This window comes from Oculina patagonica, chromosome 9, assembly GCF_052425735.1.
Source record: "Oculina patagonica isolate OP01 chromosome 9, crgOcupat, whole genome shotgun sequence".
Taxonomy (NCBI): Eukaryota; Metazoa; Cnidaria; class Anthozoa; order Scleractinia; family Oculinidae; genus Oculina; species Oculina patagonica.
This window is the reverse complement of record NC_135766.1, coordinates 14057545-14082374: the sequence shown is the minus strand read 5'-3', so window position 1 is coordinate 14082374 and position 24830 is coordinate 14057545. Positions and strand designations below refer to the sequence as shown.

The window sequence follows — 24830 nt, the reverse complement described above, 5'->3', positions numbered from 1 at the left end:
ATGCCAAACAGCTTTAAAAAAAAGGTAAAAAGCGCCTACACAATACACAGGACAATAATAATAATAATAATAATAATAATAATAATAATAATAATAATAATAATAATAATAATAATTATTCAACAATAATCACAGCGCCTTCGGCGAATAATTGTTAATTATTAAGCTTCAAACTGAGGTACAATTTGTTATTTGTAACAAGGTAACATGAGACAAAATCCAAATCAGTCTCCAAAACTATTTGTCTTCGACCAGTCATGCGTAGCTTGCCAGTTAGTATGGCGGACCTTCTAACAAGTGTCTGGTTGTTGCAAAAGTCATATTATATCTCAGTTTACGTTTGAGGAAGCTGAGTTTTAATTTTAACTTATTAAACCAATGTGCCTTCGCATTACAAGCGCTTCTTTGCGTCTGTCAATTTCAAACGGAAACAACCAGGTTGACTACGTTCAAGCTGGGTCCAAGTATTTAAACCTGGTTGATTATGTGTTACGTTTTGCACGAGAAACTTGAGATGCACGCTTGAGAAAGTTTTAAAGGTAAACATGATGAAACATCTTGCAGAAGACTTCAAAAAATAGTCCACCAAAACTCTTAACATCAAGTGGCCTCCTTCGGTTAGTGTCGACCAGGGATGGTGCGCCTTATACGGGTTGAGAGTTGTTGCAGCGATGAGGCTGGAGCAGCGTCTACTGCCTAGATATAGGCCTAGGTCACAATACCTCATGCTTAGGATAGATATGCATGCCAAACAGCTTTAAAAAAAGGTAACAAGCGCCTACACAATACACAGGACAAGTTATCAGCTAGAACGTCCAGAGATGTAGCAGCTGCCCATCTGCTAAGAGGATACAGCTACCCTTAGTGGCAGTCCATGGGTGACGTCAGCTAAGCTATAAATTATGCGCACACATATTAATACACTCGTACCTAAGTCTTCTTGCTGATGTTATGTTCACCTTTGAAGTAAAATAACGAATAGTTATAGCGATATTTACAGATACATACTGCTAACAGAGTGCAGAGGATATCTCATTATTATAAATTCATTTCGAAATACGAAACTACCGTTTTCCATTTCAGAGTAAAAACACTTGAAAATCTCACAAAAGAATACGTTGGTTTTTTTTCCAGGGGAAATTTTTGGTGAAACCTTCAGTGTTTGTGACTGCTAAACACCATCATTTTGGACTAAAGCGTGACGCAGCCAGTGTGTGGATTGAAGATGTCACGCCATCTTCATGCAAATTTTGTTTGAGAGAATTGCAAAACTACGCAGGATCCCATCAAGATATTTCTGTTGTAAGTATTATAGCAGCTTTTTCGCCAACATTGTCCCCATTATCTTTCCGACGTTGAAATCCAGCGGCTAACTTGAAAAAGACCACTGAGAAACCCGAACAACGAGGTTGTTTTTGGCCTTACAATTTCTCTAACTATCTGTTGTATATCAATTTCGTCTTTGGTATTTTATAAATATGATTTATTTCTCTCTTTCGAATTTTTCAAAATCTTCGAAGCTTGTTGTTTTAACCTGCTGGTAACATTTATTTTGTGTTATTAGAATTGGTTGGCGTTCACGTATCTTCACAAGCCTCCCTTCTCCGAACATAACTCGATCTACTTTGTGAACAGTAAACCTTCTCCTGGCGATCATAATAACGCCTTCTGCAAGGTTAGTTGTTGTTACCTGAGATAATCCATATAGTTCTGTTTGTTCGTTGTCTTGTATTGACCTGATTTGACCACGATTGAACTTAAGACGTTTATAGTAAGAATAATTCATCGCCCTGTGCTAAAAAAAAAAAAAAAAAAAAATTAACCTTGATATAAAAAAGAAAAATGTATGTGTTCACATGAAAAGTCAAAGTAAGGCATTTACTGATTTTTGGGCAGATTTATCACTTGTGCCTACCACATAATGTATCTTTTTATATATAAAGAATTAAATCCCGTAGTTTCAACTGTTTTTCGGTATGTATCTCATTTCTTCGCCTGGACTTGTTACCAACAGGTTTTTGCGTCGCGAGGCGCTCAAGCGACCATTCGTAATTATTTCACTTCCTTTAGAAATCATAACATATTACTGCAGTCCATATAAACAGGAAACAGGAAAACAGGATGAAAACAGGATGGAATGATGCCTCAGAATAATATGTCGTGTGGTAATTTTCGTGTGTAGAATAATTATGTATTTCTCAAACTCATTAATAATTCATGAATTGACAAGCCAATCGGGACACGCCAAATTGGTCAGGTGCGTGTGGTTTGAAACCCCTATGAAACACTGGACAGAGGCCTTTCCACGGTAGTTTGATGAAATATCAAACTCTAGAGTTTGATAAAACGTCAAACCCTTGTGATGCAGGGTTATCCTAATTTAAATATTAATGACACAAACACCGACTGAATAGACAAGCTTCTGTTTGGAATAACTCTAAAATTTACATTTACCGCGCAATTCAAAAACGTTCCTGAATATCTCGTAGCGACCACCGTTCTTATTTGCAACCAAGTTTTGGACGAATTTTGTGAGCCAATACTTTAAAGACAGACTATCCAGGTCCTCCAACTTCTCTTCAAGACTTTGCACGCGATGAGCATCACAATCCTTGAACACACTTCCCGGGTCAAGAAAAAGGAATTTTTGCTCGCGCGCTGTTTGGCAAGTTTTCAAAACCTCAACGACTCACTTGTCTTTGTACTGTGTACTTCTACGGTTGGACTGTGCAAGCAAGAAATCTTCTCGCGCACTTTTGGGCAGCCGAAACCGGCGAGATTCATTCTCATCTAATCCGTCCACGTTTCAAAACTAGCAGGACGCCACTGCATGCAAATTGTGCGGCTTGAAGTAAACAAGCTTAGTTGAGAAAAACACGGATCTTACATAATCATCACCAAGTATGCGCTAATGTTAACGTGAATAATATCTTTGTTTGCAATAAGGCCCCGATTTCAAACTGTACGCTAATTAAACAAAAGAAATCAAAAATTAAGTTTTCGTGAATAATATATTTTGTTTGCAATAAGGCGCCGATTGAGAAGCTATTTTAAAAAACTCGTGCTTCGTGTTTCATCGGGGTTTCCAAACACTCGAAAACAATAAAAGCACTCGGCCTACGGCCTCGTGCTTTCATCAGTTTTCTCGTGTTTGGAAACCCCGATGAAACACTCGCACTCGTTTTTGAAATATTACGTAGAGTATGTTCATCGACTACTCCAACTGAACAGAGGTTTTGATTCGGACGTCGACAACGAAGTTCACAGTACACCTGTACATTTCTATCCAATATAGATTTATTTACTTCTTGTTCCTGCGAATCTGCAGCGAAGAGAAAAGATTATGTTGTGTTGATTGCTTTAAGTACAAGGGGGATGAAGTGAATTAATTTAAGTAAACAATAACAACAACAACAATTGCAAAATGGCAGGCGCTTGTGGTAGTATTAAGGCTAAACCCTTTATTCTCTATACAGGACGTTACCTTCGCCAACGCTTACAACACAACCCCGAATGTGTTCATTTCTGCCAATCATTCAACAAAAGGAGGAAATCTGAGTCCAGTTCATAATGGAATAACTGCTTGGGTAGAGGTAGGGTAACTGACTGAAATTTTTGGCTTATTAATATAATATATATGAATAATCTCAAACAATGCGGCCCCATATACATTACTTAATTGTAGTGAGCTTCCTTCTTAAGACTGACTCTATGTTTACTCTTCTGATTTTACAGTATATCAACAAGACAGGCTTCCGCGTTTGCTTCAAAGAACTTTACGAAGCAAAATACGACCCCCTCTCCATCTGTTATACAGTTATGTCAGGTAGGAGTTTCTATACACACCTAGATACACTGGCTATCTTTTTTGCTGTTTTTGTTCGTTTGTTTGTTGTTTTGTTTTTTTAAAAATCTGTCTAAGCATAGTCAAACCTTACAGATTTCCCTTAGTTTAAGCTTGTTTTATAATATACGTGCACAGCAAAAATATGGAAGCTAGGCGTATTTTTGAACTTTGTGGTGGGGCCTTTGAAAATAGCATTTCGGTGAAAAGGCAACCTTTGGTTCTTGCCATTTTTCCTGTGACATATGACAGTAGTCCGCTAATTTTTAAGAAACATTAGTAATAATGGAATATCGCGCTGATCTCTAACGGAGCTGATTTATTTTGAAACTTTACACACTTGTATAATTTTCGAAGTGCAAAAATAAAGTATAAAAATGAAAAAAACTAAGTTTGTGTAAAATAATTTATTGTTATGCCTTTATCATTGCGTTGTCAAATTACCTTTTCCCTACACAATTAAATACAGAGATATGTCAGCCTGGATGGGGTTATTTCAATGGTTATTGTTACTTCACAAGCTCTGTGTGCGCTTCATGGCTGGCTGCAGTGTCCAACTGCTCAACTATGGGCTCTCATCTGGTGACCGTGCACAACCAAGAAGAAAATGTCTATATTCAGCACCGTCATAACGGAGAGAGGTCCTGGATAGGACTGAACGATCGCAGCGTGGAAGGCTCGTTTGTGTGGACAAACAGGGAGATAAGTAGCTTTAGGTTCTGGTCGTCAAAGCAACCGAACAATCTCAAAAACCAAGACTGCGTGCACACTCTTGGAGCTAAGCACGGGTACGCTTGGGATGACGTTCCGTGTAACCACTGCTATAACTTTACTTGTTTTAAAGGTATGACATTTTTACCTGTCAATAAACTGCCTAACATTCTTCAAGAACTCTTTTAAAATAATAGCCTCTTTGACGCCGTCATTGAATTAGAATGAAAATGCTGACAATGATGTTTTTCTGGGTATGTTTCATCAGGCTAAAGTTTTAACTTTCGGTTGATTCGAAATATGCCAGCTTATTGTTTAAAAAATGTTCCAAATAAATTATAGGTAATAAGCTTAGGGTACTGCGCAGTGAATTATTAGTATATGCCGTCACTGGTCGTTTGAGTTTCGTACTATGCAACTCATAAAGCTTTTACAGTTAGCGCTTCAGTTAGCCAATCTGATTTTGCGCCGAGTTCAAAGATTTACTCTAAGACTGATAAACTGGTATCACTTCCTTTTCTGCGGTATTTCTTCCAGGCTAGTACTCTGTCTTCCTTCCTACCTTCCATTCTTCCTTCCTTTTTCTAAAAAACAATGCCAGTTAGTGTCGTGAAATGACCCATGTCCTTTCTCAATTTACACCAATTGTTGTGATAAGAGCGGAATATATATAAACGTTGCGTGATTGACTCTTGTTCTACTTCTTAGTCATAGATGGGTGTTTGACTAATACCCACAGCTGCGATGTTAACGCGATCTGTCGGAATACTGTGGGATCATACAACTGTACTTGCAAAGCTGGCTTCTATGGAAATGGACGAAAATGTTTTGGTAACTATGAAATATCATTCAATATTTTATTACTTTAACCCAACCGAGATTTTTCAGTTTTCCATTTTTTTATTTAATCCATATTAAATTGAAAAGCATGTTGTTTTGATTAGCCACTGCAGTAACTCATTCAACTCGAAAAAAAACCTGCGTTCTCGTAATGAACTCATGACCTAAGGTCGAACGTCGTTACACCTCTATCACTGAGCTAGTTACAAGGGGCTGTGGTAGCTAGAACATTAAACCAACTTTTAATACACGGAGCCAAGGAACAAAAAATGTCCCCTGACGATTGCAGCTACGAAAGTGACAGTTTTAATTTCAGGCCCCAGAATTCAAAATTGGTAATGAACATCCGTGCGTACCACAGAGAGAGTATCACAATTGGGAAAATCCAATTTAAAAGAGTTGTTTATAAACCGAACATAGGGTATGAATGAACCTACAGTAATTAAACAAAAAAATCAACAATTATGTGTTAAACTTGATTTAGTAGCTTCTAAGACTTTGAGAGAGTAGCCGCTCCACGATCTATAAGAAAACAAAATGAGCATGGGATATGGCCGCGTGGGACTGACATCTACCAGGCCGCATGTTTTTGTACGGCCATTTTGCTGCTCGCCAGCAAAATGAAGTTGGACTGTTTTTAAACAAGTCACCTTTTTGCTGTTATTTTAGATGTAGACGAATGTACTACCAACTCTCATGGCTGCGATTTCAATGCGATTTGCAATAACACAATGGGTTCTTACAACTGTACCTGTAAACCTGGATTTAGAGGAGACGGCAAAAAATGCACTGTTTTGGGTAAGTACGTCATTTTTTTAAACTTCAATTTTCCTAGTACGTTTACGGTCAGATGACTATACACAAATCAGATCATTGCAAACTTACATTTTAAAGAATTTAGGGTACTCATAACAGTTTGTTTAAAGTATTCTCTGCTTTGGTCGAATTTGTCTTGTTTTATTTGATATAGATGAATGGATAAGCATTCCTCATAGCTGTAATGTTAGTACTGTTTGTTGCAATACCGTGCATGTCTTATTTCATCTGCATTTGTACAGCTGAGATTGATGGAAATGACAGAAAATGGTCTGAATACTGATTGTGGACTTTAAACTTGTACAGTTCGTAATTCGGCAATTTGAATTATAGTTTCTTGGAGAGCAGTAAACGGCGACAGTTTATTTCGTATATTTCTTTCTTAAATTGAATCAAAATCTCAATTTGTTTAACACTGAAAACTGTCATAGGCTTCTCTGTCGTGGTTATTTAAACCAGAGTCCAGGGAATTCCAAAAACGGGGACTCTCTATCCCAGGTTATAGCTCCAGCAAAGACAACCTTAACCTCTAGGTTTCTATTAAACCGTTCACTTTTTATAGGGTTGGGAAGGGGGGGAGGGTGCTGGTGGGATATGGTGTAGAGGGCAGGGGGCAGGGCAAAAAATATAGCTTCAATGGGGGAGTTGGCTTAAATTTGCACTTCTGGGGTTCTAAAAAGTTAAATTTGCACGTTAGAGTATGCCTCAGGACCCCCCCTACTTTGTTATGTCATTTTTATGTACCAAACACGAACTATTCGGTTGCAAATACAGTTCACCACCACTAAGGACTATGTCCCACCTGATAAAAACAGTTTATAAGTGCACTTGCATTATTCTTGCGATACTTACCTCTTTAAACTGCTGAGAATGCATCTATAACCGTACGCAATTTCTACAAGCCAGATGCCTTAAAATGTCATGTATTAAGCTGTTTTAAAAAATCTAACTTTTCCCGCGCGAGCATGCCCCCTGGTTTGTATTGTACTGAGCATCATCGATTAAAAACACCAGCTATCTGTGACATTAAAAAACATGTCACATCAATAAAACAGTCAAACAATGCACTTGATAGTTGATATATTATTGTTACTATTATCAGTCACTTAGAACTGCAATTTTGTCTGATATTTCACTTTATCATTTTTTTGGAAAGGGTTCATCTCAACAATTTTGGATTACGAGGTGCGTGGAGAATGAAGGAGGGGGTTCAGGGTAAAAATACCGATGAAGAGGGGGGTCATCATATATTACAGAAACCATCTATCAAATATCCCACCAGACTCCTCTACCCCATAAAAAGTGAACGGTCCCTTTTAATGTTTTTATAGACCATGGGACATTTACAACACGTGGAAGTGGACGATTTGGCACAATTCAGACATTCACCGTTCCAAGAAACGCTCTTTATCTTATCAAAGCCTGGGGCGCCCGAGGAGGAACTCACTCATACAACTATGGATACAATCCAGGTACTTACTATGGCGGCAAGGGAGCGTACATTGAGGGCAAGTTTAGACTGACTAAAGGAACAGTGCTGAATATTGTGGTGGGACAGAGAGGAGGAAACTCAGTGGAGGTGAAAGATGGACAAAAAACTACCAAGACAGCAGCTCAGCTTGGACTGTCTGTAGAGGACAATGCTGGTACAGGGGGAGGGGGAGGAAGTTTTGTTTATACCACGAGTAATGTGCTTTTATTAGCCGCCGGAGGGGGAGGGGGTGCATCAAGCGGGTATAACGGTGTAGATGGTCAGTCGGGAACAAGTGGCACAAGTAGTGTGGGGAAAGTCTCATCTCAAGTTCGGGCGGGAGGTACTGGGGGACAGCCAGGTCAATGTAACAGTGCAGGTGCTAGCTATCATGGGGGAGTGGGTGCGGGTTGGTATGCTCAAGGGTGTGCCAGAAAAGGCAAGGAACATGGAGAGAGCGGTGGGTCACGTGCTCAAGGCTGGACTGGAGGTCAAGCCGGCAGCATGAACAGTGGGAATAACGGCGGACCTGCCCCAGGAGCAGTGGGAGGGTTTGGTGGTGGGGGAGGGGGATCAGAAGATAATGGTGCATCAGGTGGAGGTGGAGGGTACTCTGGGGGAGGAAGTGGTACCCATGAGCACCAAGCCGGAGGGGGTGGGGGTTCGTATTGTCGTGGTCAGGGATGTTCTGGTGTGACTGGTGGTAACTCCAATGATGTCGGCCTTGTGAAAATTGTTGAGTTATCTGCCTAGTAAGAAAAAAACATACCTTTTTCATTATCGTTAACCAAACTGGAGAACAAAACGTCATGGGAATTTCTTTTAAAGTAACAACAAATGTTGATTTTCCGAGACTTCCCTTCACGAAATCAAAATACATTAGCCATGCATGGTTCATTTGCTAAGTTTACTTTTTGACTTGGCAAAGTGCTTCGCTTTCCCCCAAAAAGATATAGTCTGTAATGAAACTAGCTCTTTACCAAAACCTGGAGGTTGTTTTTACTCCCAAAAAACTCTCAAAACAATTCAACTGGCTCGAATGGTAGAATATAAATACCATGATGAGTACTAGTTGGGTTTTCTATTATAGATATATGGTCGCTCATTAGTTGTTGTTTTTCTGCATTACCTTATAACCTAAATATAATTAAGTAAGTTTTAAAATCATGTTAACTGCGGGGGAATACATATTTCTTGGTATGTGCTATTGCAAGTACAATGAGAAATAGAATAGTAATCTATGATATTTTTTGAGAAATAAACTATTTATGTCGACGTTATTGAATTAAGACGTATTACCAGATTACGGTCAACTCTGCATTGAAGCATGAGGCTTAGGCAGGTGAAGTCGCTGCGAATTGGCGAAAATTATTGGATTTAGTAAAAACAACATCGCTTCTACGAGCTGTCACAGTTACAGGCATAAAGTAGTAGCATGAAGTACTTTAATTTACCGGAGATTCAATAGAACAGCTCTAAAACGAACTCTTACTTCTTTGACAGTGAAGTTGACTGTATACAAAAAAAAACCTAAGGCATGTACTCTCATGAAGGAAAAGTAGCGGGTGAAAATTCAATCTCGGTTTGTGTTCAACAAAGTTTTTATTCACTGTAGCTTTGTTGAAGGCAAGAATTGGAATGGTGTCGTTAAGAATATGTCACGGGTTACAGTGTGTATTTATTTTGAATTATGATTGTTTACGTTACATGTATACTTAGTTAACAAAAAATGGGATTCAAAATGGTCGACGAAATAAGTGCTAAATACTTGCAAGCGTTTTACAGTGTGCTTTAAAAAACTTCCACTGATCGAACAAACTGCCATTAAATTGTTGAAAATGTTTTAGCTAAAACGTTTTTGAGAAAAATCGGCAACTCTTGTGACGTTGTTTTTATTGCATCTTTCTGCTGCACATATCAGCACAAGACATAAAAGGCTCTTTTTTAGTGTTATAAAAAAAGGCAACAATGGAACGTTTTCAAAATCATCCAAAATAGCGGTGCACGGGAATTCACAGATGTCTCCATTGTTCTCGTCATCACTAAAATAGTTCCCTTTTCTTCAAACGGCTTTCTGTTCGGTCAGTGCTACTGAGTCCCAATTTAGGGGCGATTTGTTTAAACAGTGGAGGAGTCTAGAAAAACTGCTTAAATCACCTTTCAAGATTTTACAATACGGTACGAAAACTTAGTTTATTTCATTACAAAGCTCAACAGTTATATTGATATTTTTTGGTGAAAGTTTAAACACAGCGAAATAAGGAGGGGCATCGGGACAGGCGCTTATTTGCATTTCTTTTTTAGATATTTGTAGGTCTTTGTGGGTTTGATGCTAAGCGGTACCGTCCTGTTTACAAATATCACGATAGGTGACAACTTATGTATGGTGCTAGTTTTATTTTACTTTCGTAAGGAAATATTATATTAGTCTCTGATGATTGATATGTAGTATGTGATAACTAACTTATAACTACAACATCGCAGTCTATATAGTGTATTCCAGATGGATGTAGGTATTACGGATGGATGTAACTACTGTACTTTCGTTATAAGAAAATAAAAGTTAATTTAGTGGACATTCTTTGTCTTGCGTCTGTTCTTGCATACTTCGTCCATTATGCTATATACAAGTCCATTTCTCGCGACGTTTACTTTAGAATAAAAGTTTGGTTTTATATCTACTGAAATGTTAGTCCATCGCACAGTTAGCCCCCGCATTAAATTCGCCATTACCCATTGACACACTTGGGTGGAGAGAGGCACTGTGAGAGTAAAGTGTCTCGCCCAAGAACACAACACAGTTCCCAGGTCGGGGCTTGAACCCAGACCGCTCGATCCGGAGTCCAGCACACTAACCATTAGGCCACCGCGCCAATAGAAAGATAAACATTATAACTTAACAATAATTAGTAATCTTAAGGTTTTGATTAAAGTTTACCAGCTAACTACCGAGTAGGTGATTCATCCGAACCTACACTGCTTTAGAGTGTTTTTTGTTTAAAAAAAAAAAACGTTTTCGTTAAGTTTTGTTTTAAAATAGTTTTAAAAATTAGTTTCCATCAAGTCTGCAGGGCAGGAATCAAAAGTTAAATCAACATTTTTGAGATCTAACTGCGCCTTAGGACTAGTTTTCCAAATATCAATAATATGATTTTCACTGATGCGACTACAACATTAAAACTTGAATTGACATCTTTGAGATGTAACTCCGCCTTAAAAAGGACCAGTCTTCGCTATATCGATAACTTAATGCATGATTTTCACTGAAACGGTTACAACATTTAAAATTATAGTTGTATCACAAATTTATATATTATAAGGCTATGCGCAAATAAACAATTATTAGGTACCCTATATTGTTACTGTCGAGTAACTGCATTGCAAGTCACTCTAAAATTCAAATTGTTGTAACTAGAGTAACCATGTGCGTTCTAATCGACTTGAAGAGCAAGAACTTTAGCCATCAATCTGTCCGTCATAGGTGCTTTATCTTTTTTGGCCTTTCTCTCAGCAATGAGACATCTGAAAAAAATAAAAAAACAACGAAAAGGAGGCTAGGTGAATTTTCTACGAAATGGGTGGGATCAGTAGGTTTCTCTAACTGTAATCTTCTGTTTACCCTTAGCCTGTGGTTAGCTTGCATGCAGGATTCATAATGTTTCTTCATGACGGTTACGAAGGTCGAAAGCCCTCGCCAAACGGTAACGCAAGTGGACGCAAGTAGTCGCAAGTTAAACTTGCGTGAAGACTTGTGTTGGTTGGCCAAACGGACTCGCAAGTTTACTCGCAAGTGCACGCAAGTTGTCAAAGAAGCAATTTCAATGCGACTGCGCGCGCTGCAATTGAGTATATGAAGTAAACAGCAAGACTTGCGTCGACTTGCGTTTGGTGGCCCAACGGTGAAACACTAGCGTTGACTTGCGCGCAAAATTGATCTCGACCAAAGTGAACGCAAGTCAACTCAAGTGCACGCAAGTCCTGGCCAAACGGGGTCACAATGGACGCAATTTGAAAACTTGCGTCTCCGTTTAGCCAGAACCGTGTCTTTTCAAGCGTTGAGAGCTATGACCTCTTTCAGTTGTTTTAAACTCTTCTTAGTTGGAGAAGTTGAGATTTGCGTTCTTGGAACTCATCTGCACCGTCCTGTTGCGTTACTCACATCCCTCAAATGTTTGGGTAAACTCTTATTATAGTTGCAGAAAAAGGAAACGAGAATAAACCCTCACCTGACAAATTGATGATCTTCTTTACGTTGTGACTGCATGGCAGCATTGATCAAAAACAGTTCGTACACATCACGCTGGCGAATAAATAAAAACTTGACATTAAATCGAAAACAGCCTGACCGAGTGGTTTATGTCGCTGGTTTTAAAATCTGGAGGCCCTCCAACCTGCCACTAGCTGGATTTGTTCTCGGTCGTCCTGAGTTCAACACATGATCATCGATCATGCTTTGTTAAAGCCAACTGATCTCCCTGTCGCCAGTTAGGATTTTTTTTGTCGTGTTATGTTTATTTGAAATATCTGTTTTCTTTGTTTAAGTGTCATGACATTTTCACATCAATAATCTGCGACCAGGCCGGGTACATTGTGCAAGGTGTCTTAAGCTTACAGACTTGGTTTCTCGATAATTTCCGTGAAAACCGGTTATAAAGCACGTCTTGTTGTTGTTGTTTTTGTTGTTGTTGAGTTAGGGTTACAGCTTGCTCTCTGTTTCATATTGTTGTTTGCAGAGTTTGGTTTCCTTTTCAAAACTTTGAATACCGATTCACATACTTTACAGCTAAGAGTTTAAGACGCAAAATCATTACGCCCAAACAAAAGGTTACCCATTTCTAGGCGATATTACAGTTACTCATATAAACGGGACATGTTTTCATTCCTTACCTGAGCTCTACTTCCACCCAAAAGTTCTACTTTGTAGCGCAGAGGTTTTAAGATCTCCACAGCCTTGTCAAAGTTTCCCTGCAAATGAAGAACAGCAAAACTGTAACACTTGAAACTGAAAAATAATGCAAGCCACTCCGGAACAAATGTCAAATCAAATCAATCTTCATTTGCCCATAAAGATATTGCATGTTTACAAAGATGTCTCTAGAATACCCTATTCCTTATGGAGCAGGAGCTCTCAACAAACTCTTGTACGTACACACACATACCTTGTCGGCCTCTACAAATGCTTCACATACGGCAAGACCAACATCACGGGAAATCTCACAATTAGGTCCTGACCCATCTCTGAAAATAAAAATCATAGCTATTTACGCAAAACAACGCTACGGCGTTTATAATGCTATTTTCAAGTCAAAGGTAAAGTCTGCGTACGAGATAAGTGGTCTATTTTGCTAAAGCGTACGTAACTTCGGTTTCAGTATCATGAGGCGACTAGGAGTATTTCACTCCCCATGGATGGGATAATAGTGTTTGGGAGGGTCACCCCAGGACTAAATTGATTATTTATACACCTGGGTGGAGAGGGGTACTGTGAGAGAAGGTAAGTGTCTTGCCCAAGAACACAACGCAGTGACCCCGGCAAGGGCCTGATCTGGAGTCTAGCAGACTACTCATTTGGTCGCTGCATCTTTCAGAAGTCAAAAGTCAAGTTACATTTATGCAAAACAGGTTGAAGATATATAACGAAAATCGAATTGCACGTTCACTGTCCATTTGGGTTACCTGGTGAACAAAGTAGTATTGCGGCACTCGCAGAGTTCTCATGGAGTTCTCGATTTAGTTAATTTGCCTTTGCCAAGCCGTATATGTTTTAACAAAGGTTAATTTCTCGCGCTACTGTGTTCGACAATGCGTCGACAAGAATGTAAGGTGGTTTAACCGCTGTAGTCCAGATTACAAAGACCACATTGAAAATGATACACTAAACTGGTTCGGTTGGAATCTCAGGAGGCCTCTAGAGTGGAGAACTGAGCAAGCGACGAGAAAAGTCTGTTACCCTAGGACGCTAACCTTATCATAATACCGTGCAATTCCGGTTAAAAGTCCTGGGCTTATACAACTTCGTAAGTGGTTTTGGGTAAGCTTTTAAACGGAGGGGCTTATAAGCGGGATTAAAAAAAAACGTTTCGAAACAAGCCACGGGATTGTGAATCGAAATACGTTTTCACGTTAAAAACGCACAATAAAGCAACATTTAGCCCTGTTCAGTACTGTCATCTGGCAGAGGGGGGCTTATATCCGGAAACGCTTATAATCGGATGTATTGTTTTTTTAAGATAGATGGGCGGAAGGGCTTATAACCGGAATTTTACGGTATTACAGTGGTGTAGCAGTTGTTATTGTTTTGGGGCTAATGGCATTGTGGTAGCGAGCCATGCATGTGAGACCTTATGAGAGCTGTTACCCAACCCAAATTCGAGCGGGGAGTGAGGGGAGCGCTAGGAACACTGTTTCCGTTGTTTGTTCTATTATTCAGTCTCGAAGGGTAGCGAGCCATTCATGTGAGATCTTGTGAGAGCTGTTCCTGTCCCTGTTAGTACAATGTACATAATGTACAAGTACTAGCTAACACCAATGACATACCTGACATATTTTCTCAAAGAATCTAACAGCTTCATGGTCAGGTCTTCATTCTTTGCACCCAACGTACTCATAAGCATATGGCTGTCTGTAAAAGCCTGAAAAACATTATCAGAAACCAGCATTTCTTTTTTTTTATGTAAACAGGGGAAGAAGGACCATGGGAATCAACTACCTAACACAGCTAGAGAGTGTCCCGATTTCGTTAGCATAAAGCAACTAAAAGTAATTCATCACAGGCTACCCTCAATACAACGTATGTTTTTGGGTTGTCCTAACAGACTGCAGTTACCCATTTATACATCTGGTTGGAGAGAGGCACTGTGAGAGTAAAGTGTTTTGCACAAGAATGCAGCAAAAATGTGCCCACGTTGAGCTTGAACTCTGAACTCCTATCCATTAAACCAAACACTTGACCACAGTGCCTATAACAGCCTGGGTACTCACACACAGCGGTCAAACGCAGCACGCGTGCGCAGTTCCTGTGTAATTCCCGCCAAACTTTTCCATACAAAGTCTTAAATTTTTCGAAAACTTTCGCTTTAAAGCCAAAAGTTAACGCTGTCCCTGGAAAGTTAAGGTTTATACGCCGCTTATGGATTGGAAATTTGATAATTCATCTTCACTGAGTGTCCCAGCTTGAACTGTTCTTTCATCGTACTATTTCTTTAAAAATTTCTTACAAAAGTTTGCCCACTTCCAAGATGAAAGGTCGAGGCGGCGAAGACCGGATGTGACGTCAATTTTTGCGTTTGACCGCTGTGTGGGGTACTCATCTCTTTTCTGAACTATTTTAACACTGCATTCACCAGAAAGTGTGGGAAGCATAGTGGCCAAATAAATAGAGTGCTGGACTCCAGATAGAGCAGTCCGTGTTCAAGTCTTGGTTGGGGTCATTTGCATTTTGTTCTTGGGCAAGACACTTCACTCTCACAGTGCTTCTCTCGACGAGCGAATTTAATGCTGGAGAAATAACCCTGCAATGGACTCGATTCTCATCCAAGGGAGTAGAAATACTCCTAGTTGCTCCATGCTATGGAAACTGCAATAAGCTCCCGCCTGATGGGACACTAGGTGGCAACGCAGACTGTACTTACTACTCACCAGAAAGTGATCATCAGCATGTCCTTCCCAATACCGACAGAGCTGCTCCCATCTGTCACCAACATCAACTCCTAGCAAGATAAGATTTTTGAAGTTGCCATTAAATAACTGTTGCCTAGATAATTATGCATGACCTCCCAGTCAGTTGCCATTAGTGTACTGTTGCAAAAAATGCCCATGGCATTCCCAACACCCCTCTTTGCTTTACCCAAGAACACAACACAATGACGCTGGCCAGGGCTCAAACCCAGACCACTTAATCCAGAGTCCAGTGCATTAATCATTACTGATAAGGCCACCACATTTTCCACAGTCAAGAGGCACCACCTCTTCCCAATCCTCTCCCATTCAATCATCTTCTGAAAGCGCTTTGTAAAGAAACAACCCTGTTGGCTTTGCACACATGTTCTTCCTCTTGACTAACCTTCAAATTTCAATCTGTACAACAGCGATGAACCATCTGACAGCTGAAACGTTTTATTCTCTTTACATCTTGGCATTATCTGCAAGTCGAGTAATGGAAATCACAACACTGGTGTTAAAATGATTTCAAACAAAATCAACTGGCAGGGATGTAGATAGGAAATCACTAAAGCCAGCTCATCAACAAGCCCAGCTAGCTTCTGTGGCCTTACTTGGCACGTCTAAAAGTTTACCTAAATCTTTGTTTTTATGTGAAATTTCAGCCGGATTTAAGTTCTCTTTCAGCCAGTGAAATTAGTCAGCAGTCAGCCCTTAGTGACATCCCTGAACTGGTCCATTAGTAGAAGGTACTTGTACATGTAGATAGAAGACGCATTGGTCAAATGGTAAGTGGTTCACACTCTGAATTCAGTACAGGTTTGAGTGCTGGCTGCATGGGGGCTGTATTGTGTTGTTGGACATGACACTTTTATAATTGATTCCCACTGTCTATTTTTACCAGAGTGCATAATTGAATGCTAGGAAGGAGGGAGGGATCGAGGTACCTAATAATTATTAAGGATAGCAATATGCATTGATTTTTTTTGTGCTAGCCTGCGTTGTGCCCTGTCACTAAAAACGGCTGCGAGGGAGACTAGCATCTTAGCTGGGGGAATTGTAGACATGTAGACAATCCAACCCTCCAAGTTTATTTTTTTTCCTTACGGGCCACTTGGCCACCAACTGCTAAAGTTTGGTTGCCAGTAAAATATTTTAGTCGCTTGGTTAAACTCAAGCTTTCAATCCTTCTTCTCAATTATAAGTCACCAGGCTGGCGACTTTGGTTCCAATTTAGTCACCAGCTCCAAACTGTGAGTCGCCATGGCGACTAAAATGGTCTTAACTTGGAGGGTTGCAATTCATGTTGCGGGAACTGTAGTTAGGGCTGCCCTTGGAATGGCTTTGTAAGCAAGGGGATCAGTTTATTACTCAATTCTCAGCTACCTTAAATTCAGTTCCCACTCTTAAATTCTGAACTCAAAATTTGAACACCCTTAAAAAAAAACTGAGTAGAAAGGGGCTAAAGTCAAATCTGTTGTCTGCTGTAAGAAAAGCAGTTGTGAATTGAACCGACTGAACTTAAAAAAAATGCCTGCATAAGAGGCTATGGGTAGATGTACATTTAAGTAGCAATAAACAAGGTTGCTCTACAGAAATAAACTTATTTACCTCTGTGTCAAAGATGTTCAATGCCCCTTCATAATCTCCCTGTTCAAAATAAATTAAATACTGGTTAGAAAACATCAGTATCAGCAGAAAGTGAAACTAAATGGATTGTTGATTTGAGACTGGTAGCAAATCTAGGTAAGTGTAAATTACAGTCAGCAGATAATTATGATTATTATTCAACAGATGCGCGCACTGCCCATATATGGTCAAAATGTTAACGATATCTGTCATCCGTACATAACAGATATCCTGTGATATTCGTAGGTTGCGAAGATTCGTTTGAAATCTTGTAAAGCGCGGCACAATTACAGTTTTTCTATGTGCGAAATGTGTTTCGTTGAATAATAAAACAATTATCCTGCTCAATCTTGCGGAATATATGGCCTCGTCAGCTAAGTATCAGGTGATATTCCGCGCAATTTCGCAGGATAATTGTTTCAATCTGATTAGCTATCTCACTGTTGATTATTTGCTGATATACCATGATTGCATGGGCAATGCCCATCGAAAGGACATAATCTAACACCTAAAGTTGTTGGAAATTTCTGACTGTGACTTATATTTCCTATTTTTCAAGTGTCTATTAAAACAATTAGACTACAAGTTTACCTAACTTTTTATGATCATAAACAACTACTTCTTGTGAAAATCTCTCCCTCACCTTTGTACAAAACCCACCTTTTCTACATAATACAAAGCCCAGTGCCAGAAATTATGGCTGGCCAGTGATTCACAAGGCTGTGAAGAAAACAAAATAGCATGATTATTGTTGTCATTTAGGTACTTACAGAACATTTGTATAAATGCAGTTAACCAGCTGCCTCGTGGAGGATGGGTGCCTGGGATATCTGGGGTTTTCACTAAGTTCAGCCCCTCCCCCTCCCCCCAGGTAGAATGAAGCTGCCTGAAGGCTGGCAAACCCTACAGAACAGCCATGAAACTCCCCACACAGACACCCGTCACAGACTCAGTCAGTGGATAAGAAGTGAGAGGACCTCGGGTGAAAACAAACATCTCTGAAAAACGCACCATGGTACAACTACATGTACAACTACAAATTAAGCTGATTTTCAAGCAACCGCCTATTAAACAATAGTATAGAAGCTCCAATAAGCTTTTAATTTTACTGGTCATCTAGTCTAGTAGTTGCTAGATTGTTTTGGATGCTAACGTGACATTGTTCCTGTTGTTTGTTTCACTGTTCTCTCGAAGGGTAGCAAGTCACTCATGAGTCCTAAGAGCTTCTACCTGAACCCTATTTAACCTGCTTTTTGGTGATGTGTAGTCAAATGTTTAGTGCTGAAAACTTGCTTATCTAGAGCAGTTTGCAGTAGCTGTCATTTTTTATTATCTATGGTGCCTTCTACCTCAAAATGTATTGATCATACTGGCATTGGGTTACAATGTACATGACCTTGCTAAATACTCAAATAATCTAAATCAAACGCAAATTAAAAGGCTGTCAAGCCATAATGACTAAGGGGCGGATCCAGGATTTTTCTTAGAGGGGGTGCACCACTAAGGAATGGCATAACTTTTTTGCAGAATACCAGTTGTATTAGAAAGCTGCAGGTCATCTTAGGGGGGGGGGGGGTGCGCACCCCCTGCACCCTCCCCCTACAATCATTGACAAAAGTGTTGACCCATTGTCAATTTACGCCCTTTTTTATTGTTATATGGACCAATTTTATCCTTTTGCCCCACCTTTCCAACCCCCCCCCCCTCTTCCCAATCAATGTTGTAGTTTGTTTCTAGGAGTCCTTTACTACCATTTTACAACATTGGATTGGGGGGAGGGGGGTATTTTAGCAGACAGTCATGAAATTTAAAAAATAGTGTTAAATTTGTCATAAAAACCGCAGAGCAAAGTCAATGTGTCAACTACTTTTGTCAAAGATTGTAGATCTGCCCATGCAACTAATTAAAGAACTGAGACATACCGCCCAGTCATCCCTAGTTTTACTCATGAATTCAATTCCTTCATCTTGTCTGCCTTCCATCTCCATCACATGTGCTAGGGCATGTGTTGCCCAAGTGTCTTTGGGAATAAGCTCTAAGCCCTACAACATAACACAACATTACTCTGAACTCATGCATGTAAAAATTTAATGCTTTACTGATGATCAATCTGTTAACAGCAAGGCGCCCAAAAGTGTGAGCACTTTAAATTTATTCACATTCTTCTGTGCAGATTTAATCCAATCAGAAGTCAACTGGAACCTGTCCTTGGCTTCTGATTGGATGGTGGTTGCACTAAAGAATGTGAATTAATTAAAGGTGGTCACACTTTTGGGCGCCTTGCTGTAAACAATAGTCAGATGGTTTTTTGTTGAGGAACTTAATCAGCTGATAGTTGCCCTGTGGAAATTTGCAGATGTTCTTAAAACACATGTACATGTAATAGCCCGAGAAGTGAAGCTTCCAGGGCTAGTTTTAAGAACATCAAATTCCCAAGGGGCAACTACATGTATCAAACCCATTTCATGTAGTCCTGAGACAGAAACACTCTATGGTTCAGTTATTGTTTACCACTAAATTTTCTTCCGCGAGCCCACTCCAGCCAAACAGAACCAGCTAGACAAGAAATTAAATGCAGTTTATTATATAAACATCAGTGAAATACCAGGTAATCTTTCGCACGAAAAAATCATATCTTCACATGTGAAAATAACATGTTATTTTTTGACCTGTGAAGATATCGATTTCGGAACATTTTCTGGCAAGTGTGCCCTGTTTCAATGCTTAATGAGCCAAAGAAAATCGATATTAAGTCGAAACATCCTCGGATCTTCCTCGGCAATCTTCGGCAATCTTCGGATATCTTCGGAAATTTTCGGAAAAGTTCGGAAAATTTTCGGAAACATTCGTACGACCTTCGGACAACATTTTGAAAATCTTCGGAAATTCTCGGAAAACGGTCGGAAATCTTCGGAAAATCGTCAAAAACATGGTAATTAGTAGGTTTATATAATAAACAGAATATTACATGGTTGCTTGGAGATATGAAGTTTATCTTCTCGTGTTCAAATCAATATCCCACTCGTTCGCTTCGCTCACTCGTGAGATATGGAATTGAACACTCGAAGATAAATTTCATATCTCCGCGCAACCATGTAATATCCTCTATGAATTTGGTGGGGTTTTTTTGACTGTAGGCCTGCTTGTTTACAAAAAACTATAAAAAATACTATCTGGCCATCCGGGCATGAGTCTCGGACAGGCACTATTTTTAACAATAGAGTGTTTCTGTCGAGGAACTATCGGCTGATAGTTGTCCCGCAGATATTTGATGTTCTTAAAACAAATACATGTATTAGCCTGAGAAGTGAAGCTTCGAGGGCTAATATGCTAGTTTTAAGAACATCAAATTTCCAAGGGACAGCTATCAGACAGATAGTTCGGAGACAGAAACACTCTATTGTCTTTATAATTGTTTACCACTAAATTTTCTTCCGCGCGCACATACAAAAACGAGCATCGTGAATTATTTTTACTTTTCAGGATAAAAAACTCAATTGAAAGCCGAAATTTAACAAACGAAACAAAACCAGACGAGAAACCCACAAAATGCAGTGAATTTGGTTGGTTTTTTTGTCTGCAGGCACGCTTGTTTACAAAAAAAAAATTCACGGACGGGCACTATCGATCTGGGTATTTTTCTTCTTTCTCACGTGATCAATTTTAACCAATCAGAATCAGAGAAAATTTAGTGGTGAACTATAAGGGCTGATAGTACCCTCAGTGGATGAATACTATCTTATCCCATGATCAATTTAGACCAATCAGAATCCGAGAAAATTTAATGGTGAACTATAATGGAGGACAGATGGATGGATGTGTACAGTATACTGTTACCTTACGAGCTTGTTTCTCTGCTTCTCTGTAGAAATTTGTTTCTTCCAAACCAAATGCATGCATACCAAAGAGATACCTATAAATAACAAACAATAGTCAAAAAACAAACAAACAAGGAATTACGATTTGGCTAAGTTGTAGTTTGCTCATTACAGTCAAACCACCCATAGCTCAGGGGTCCCCTTGGGATCAGGACAAATATTTCCACTAGTCTTATACAACTGGGCTCAGTTGTTTGAAAAGGTGAATAACTATAATTAGATGGGCCCTGGCCGCTAGCTGCCTATGCTCATCTCTTGCTTTCGGAACTTAGTTTTTTTTTTTGTAGGAAGGGTATTAAAGGTCACGCATTCTGATTGGCTTAGAATGGGTCATCTTTTATCAGCCACTTAAAATTGCCTGAATGGGGGATATGGCATGGGACTGGGGTAATATAATCACTTGTTTTTCTAGTAATGGCTTTCTACATCAATCATTCTGTTAGGCTTACTATGGGTCATCTCTCGTCAGCCACTTAAAATTGCTAAGAAGTGGCAGGGATGATGGGGAAGAGGGATTTTATAATAAAACAATACGTAATACGCATTTTGTATTTGTAACAAAATAGAATCGGGCAATTAAAAATGACTTTTACAAGATATAAATGAAAGAGACAAATTATATTTTACGAGTTTTTAGTATTAGAATGAAAACAGACATCTGCGTCTCCTGGTCTCACTGATTGTACTGTATAGCGGATGTCATGCTTCAATACATGTACAGTATTTAAATAAGTCGAGAGGCCATTTTGAAGTTTTATTTTTCCGCGAATGACGTAATTAATAAAATATTCAAAATGACACCTCGGCTTATTACAATGGTTAAGGGCCTGTTTACAAGCAGGCGGGTAACCCTAGCATATAGGGTTACCCTAGCACCTAGGATTACCCTAGCACCTAGGGTTACCCTAGCGCTCCCACATTTCTTCTTTTTTTCATCGACGTGTTTACAAGGCGCTAGGGTTACCCTAGCTGCTAGGATAACCCTAGCGCCTTGTAAACGCTCTGCTAGGGATAACTCGCCTACCCGGGAGAACTTTATTTTGGCTCCAAAAAGCTAAATATGTTTAAAAATACCGACAAAAACAGCGAATTGTGACCAAGAAACATCGTGTTCATTCACAATTTGTCGTATTTTTGCTTTAGAATGGAATTATTTTCGAATAACAGTTTCTAACGACAAAATTTTACAAGGTTAACTGAAGCGTAACTGGTGTAAGTTGACTCGGGTAAGTAGGGTTACCCTACCTTCATTTTATTACGTCGAGGCGCAGATGAATATTTCATTAATAACAACATTCGCGGAAAGTTAAATATTCAAAATGGTTTCTCGACTTATTAAAAGGGTGTACAACACAATTTGTGTTAACAAAACAATAGGAAATTATCGGGGGCTGAAGCAACCCTCCAATTTAAGATTATTTTAGGCGCCATGGCGACTTAAATTTTGGAGGTGGCGACTCAATTAGAACCGTAGTCGCCAGTCTGGCGATTAAAATTGAGAAGAAGGATTGAAAGCATGCTCGAGCTTAATTTAGCGACTAAAATATTTCAGTCGCAGTCGGTGGCCAAATGGCCACTAAGGAAGAAGAGGAATAATTAAATAAGAATAACGAAAAAGTTTGCGGTGGAATAATGGAATAATGGCCCTTGATGCTACTAGGTTTGTAGACAATTTTTAGGAATTTTTAGGAATTTTAAATTTTACTCTTAACCATATTTTTAAACTTTTATACATTTTTGTCATTATTAGGCTTTTAGGTTTTACGATTTTGAAGATTTTTTTTTCTCCATATCAATTTTGTAAATTTTAATTAATCGCAGTTCCACATCAGCTTTATGCTGCCTTTATTCCGACCTGCATAAACAAATACAATACTGCGAGCAAGATTTGTGACTCAAACGTCTAAACATTTGCAGTTCAAAGCTAGATGGGTTTCACGTTTAAGATAAGTTCGCTGAATTAAAAGACTCATTTGTAAACTGCGATTTGTCAAACACTAATCACAACAGACCGAAAGACTCAGTCACAATCAAAACAGACTACCTAGCAACAAACCACAGGCCGACCACCCTATGTACAGCTCGTGTTCATTTAATAATTGTTTACATAAGACGAGCAAACGATGTACAGTATGTTGAAATCTATGAGAGTTATGAATAAAGCTCTGAAAAGTACATTTCTTAGTGAATCTCGTTCTAAACATTTCAATAAAGGTGAATAGACCAATTCGGCTAACGTGTTTACATCGTTGTTGCCACCCAATTCAGATCATCTGTTCGTTCATACTCCCATGCGCTCAGCATAGCAACGTTGCCCGCGAGTGTTGACCGACGAGCAGCACATGGACATTTTGTCTGCTCATGCGCCAGATAAATCAAAATTTTAGATCGTCGGCATTCTCGTCCCCAGAGGCCGCGATCCTTCTGGTCTGCGCCAGGAATCGAGAACTCTGGCCGCCTCTAAAACCGGAAGTCCGCGATTCACGGACTCATTGTCAAATATGACAAATCTGATTGGCTGGAAAACGTAGAACGAGTACTCCGCGCATGCTCAGAAATTGGGAGCAGCCAGAGGTCTCGATCCCCGTTGCTGACCAGAAGGATCGCGGCCTCTGGGGACGAGAATGGATGATCGGCGCCATTTTCAAAGTGTGAGCACGCTTCGGTGGATTTTCAGCTGGGTGATCTATATTTACGCACTTGGAAAGATTTCATGAAGAGATATATATGAAAGAGAATAACACGTTTACATAGTCGTCTAACACTATAGATACTCGTGGTGTTTACCGTGACTTCGGATGAGGCTATTTTGACGATCAAACTGCGTACAAAACAAGAAAAATCCCCAAAACAGTGCAGTTTCACTTTTGATTTACGAAAGTTCAAGATGTCCATAGGAGACGAAAGACACCGAAGGATAATCTCAAGATGTTGAGGTTTTATGGGCTTAAATCATTGGTTGTACTGTTAAGATGATCGTCAGATACACGGCCCTATTTAAGGTAGGAAATTTAGAATTTGATCTGATTTTGTCTCCACTTCAAAGTGAATTTGCATTTTCTTTTCAACGCACGGCCCCCAAGTTTCAAATCACTCCAGACAAAATTGTCTTTCCTTTCTCTTTACAGCCGTATAGGACTCCAGACTTTAAAAAATGTTCCAGTGTGCAAGATTTTTATCTTCTTATGAGAGCTTTTGGTGAAGCTTTATTCGGCAAATTTTAGTAGTTTTTCCAAGCCGTGCATCACAGAGGTCTTTGGGCTTGCAGCTCTACAAATCTTCTGTACAAGGTATGTAGTGATTTGCCTTTGCTGTGGTCGCAGTCTCGTTATGTCACACTTTGACTTTTATTTATTTTTTCCTTCGTTTTAGCGGGAATTTTGTCGTTGCATTTTTTTGTCTTCAAGTGCTCTCTTGAGTAAAAACTGGTGAAAATCTCTTTCATTTGACTGGCCCCCAAGTTCGGCAATACTGTCAAGACTTTCTTTGCTTGTTCCTCTTTTATTCTGTCTAGTTTATTTGAAAAATGTCTGCACCTTACTTTAGGGATGTGGGACATTTGAGACTAAACATAGCAACTTTCATGGAGTTGTCTGCAAAAATTGACGCAACGTTGCAAACAAGTTCAGGGAAAAAGACAACATACTTTCCATTACTTAGCTTATTATCATATTGTACTGTTACAGAAAAGTTGACAACAAAATACTATCACTGTTCCTTGTTTATGCGTGTGAAATGTATGTGTGAAATCCTTCTCTGTTCTGTGCAGGTGATATTTTTTAAAATATAATTTTTCTTTTGATACAAAGTGAATACAAAATTAACGTAATTACTATTTGCATTGTATATAAAGTTCCAGAATGAAAATATACAGCATTGGTCCGTTTGCAAAAAAAAAGTAAATATTTTTTTAACTGTTAATAGCCTAGTCCAAGTTTACATGACTACTGTCTAATTTCTGTCACTTTTCCTGTCCAAAAAC

The 24830-nt window shown here is 39.3% G+C and overlaps 2 protein-coding genes and 1 pseudogene across 3 annotated transcripts in view; 2 read left to right on the top strand and 1 right to left on the bottom strand.

The window, feature by feature from the left end:
- Window positions 1-24830, top strand: part of LOC144666227 (uncharacterized) — a 121709-nt pseudogene that overhangs the window by 6951 nt on the left and 89928 nt on the right. Inside the window, exons 8-14 of the transcript XR_013573145.1 lie at window positions 1135-1302; window positions 1565-1675; window positions 3477-3593; window positions 3736-3826; window positions 4314-4688; window positions 5264-5386; window positions 6065-6193. The product of XR_013573145.1 is annotated as an uncharacterized LOC144666227 (transcript). The remainder of the gene's footprint in view (window positions 1-1134; window positions 1303-1564; window positions 1676-3476; window positions 3594-3735; window positions 3827-4313; window positions 4689-5263; window positions 5387-6064; window positions 6194-24830) is intronic.
- Window positions 7536-10174, top strand: LOC144666606 (uncharacterized; the record flags this gene model as incomplete). The annotated part of the gene is made up of 1 exon (XM_078528010.1): window positions 7536-10174. A coding segment is annotated over one exon (900 nt), but the record flags the coding sequence as incomplete, so codon positions are not given.
- Window positions 10684-20882, bottom strand: LOC144666260 (tetratricopeptide repeat protein 38-like). Its single transcript, XM_078527666.1, has 11 exons — window positions 20808-20882; window positions 18893-19012; window positions 17631-17690; window positions 16953-16991; window positions 15745-15823; window positions 15321-15391; window positions 14220-14314; window positions 12842-12920; window positions 12570-12647; window positions 11909-11982; window positions 10684-11204 (listed from the first exon to the last, which is right to left on the bottom strand). The coding sequence occupies exons 1-11, from the start codon at window positions 20868-20870 to the stop codon at window positions 11114-11116; spliced, it is 849 nt and encodes a 282-aa protein (XP_078383792.1). The 5' UTR covers window positions 20871-20882; the 3' UTR covers window positions 10684-11113.

Coding starts and splice junctions, on each gene's coding strand:
- LOC144666260 (XM_078527666.1), bottom strand. CDS start 20,870: ATGCATGCATTTGGTTTGGAAGAAACAAATTTCTACAGAGAAGCAGAG. Junction 19,013..20,807: donor CAGAGAAACAAGCTCGTAAG/GTAACAGTATAC, acceptor GTTATGTTGTAG/GGCTTAGAGCTTATTCCCAA. Junction 15,824..16,952: donor TGAACATCTTTGACACAGAG/GTAAATAAGTTT, acceptor CTCGACTTGCAG/ATAATGCCAAGATGTAAAGA.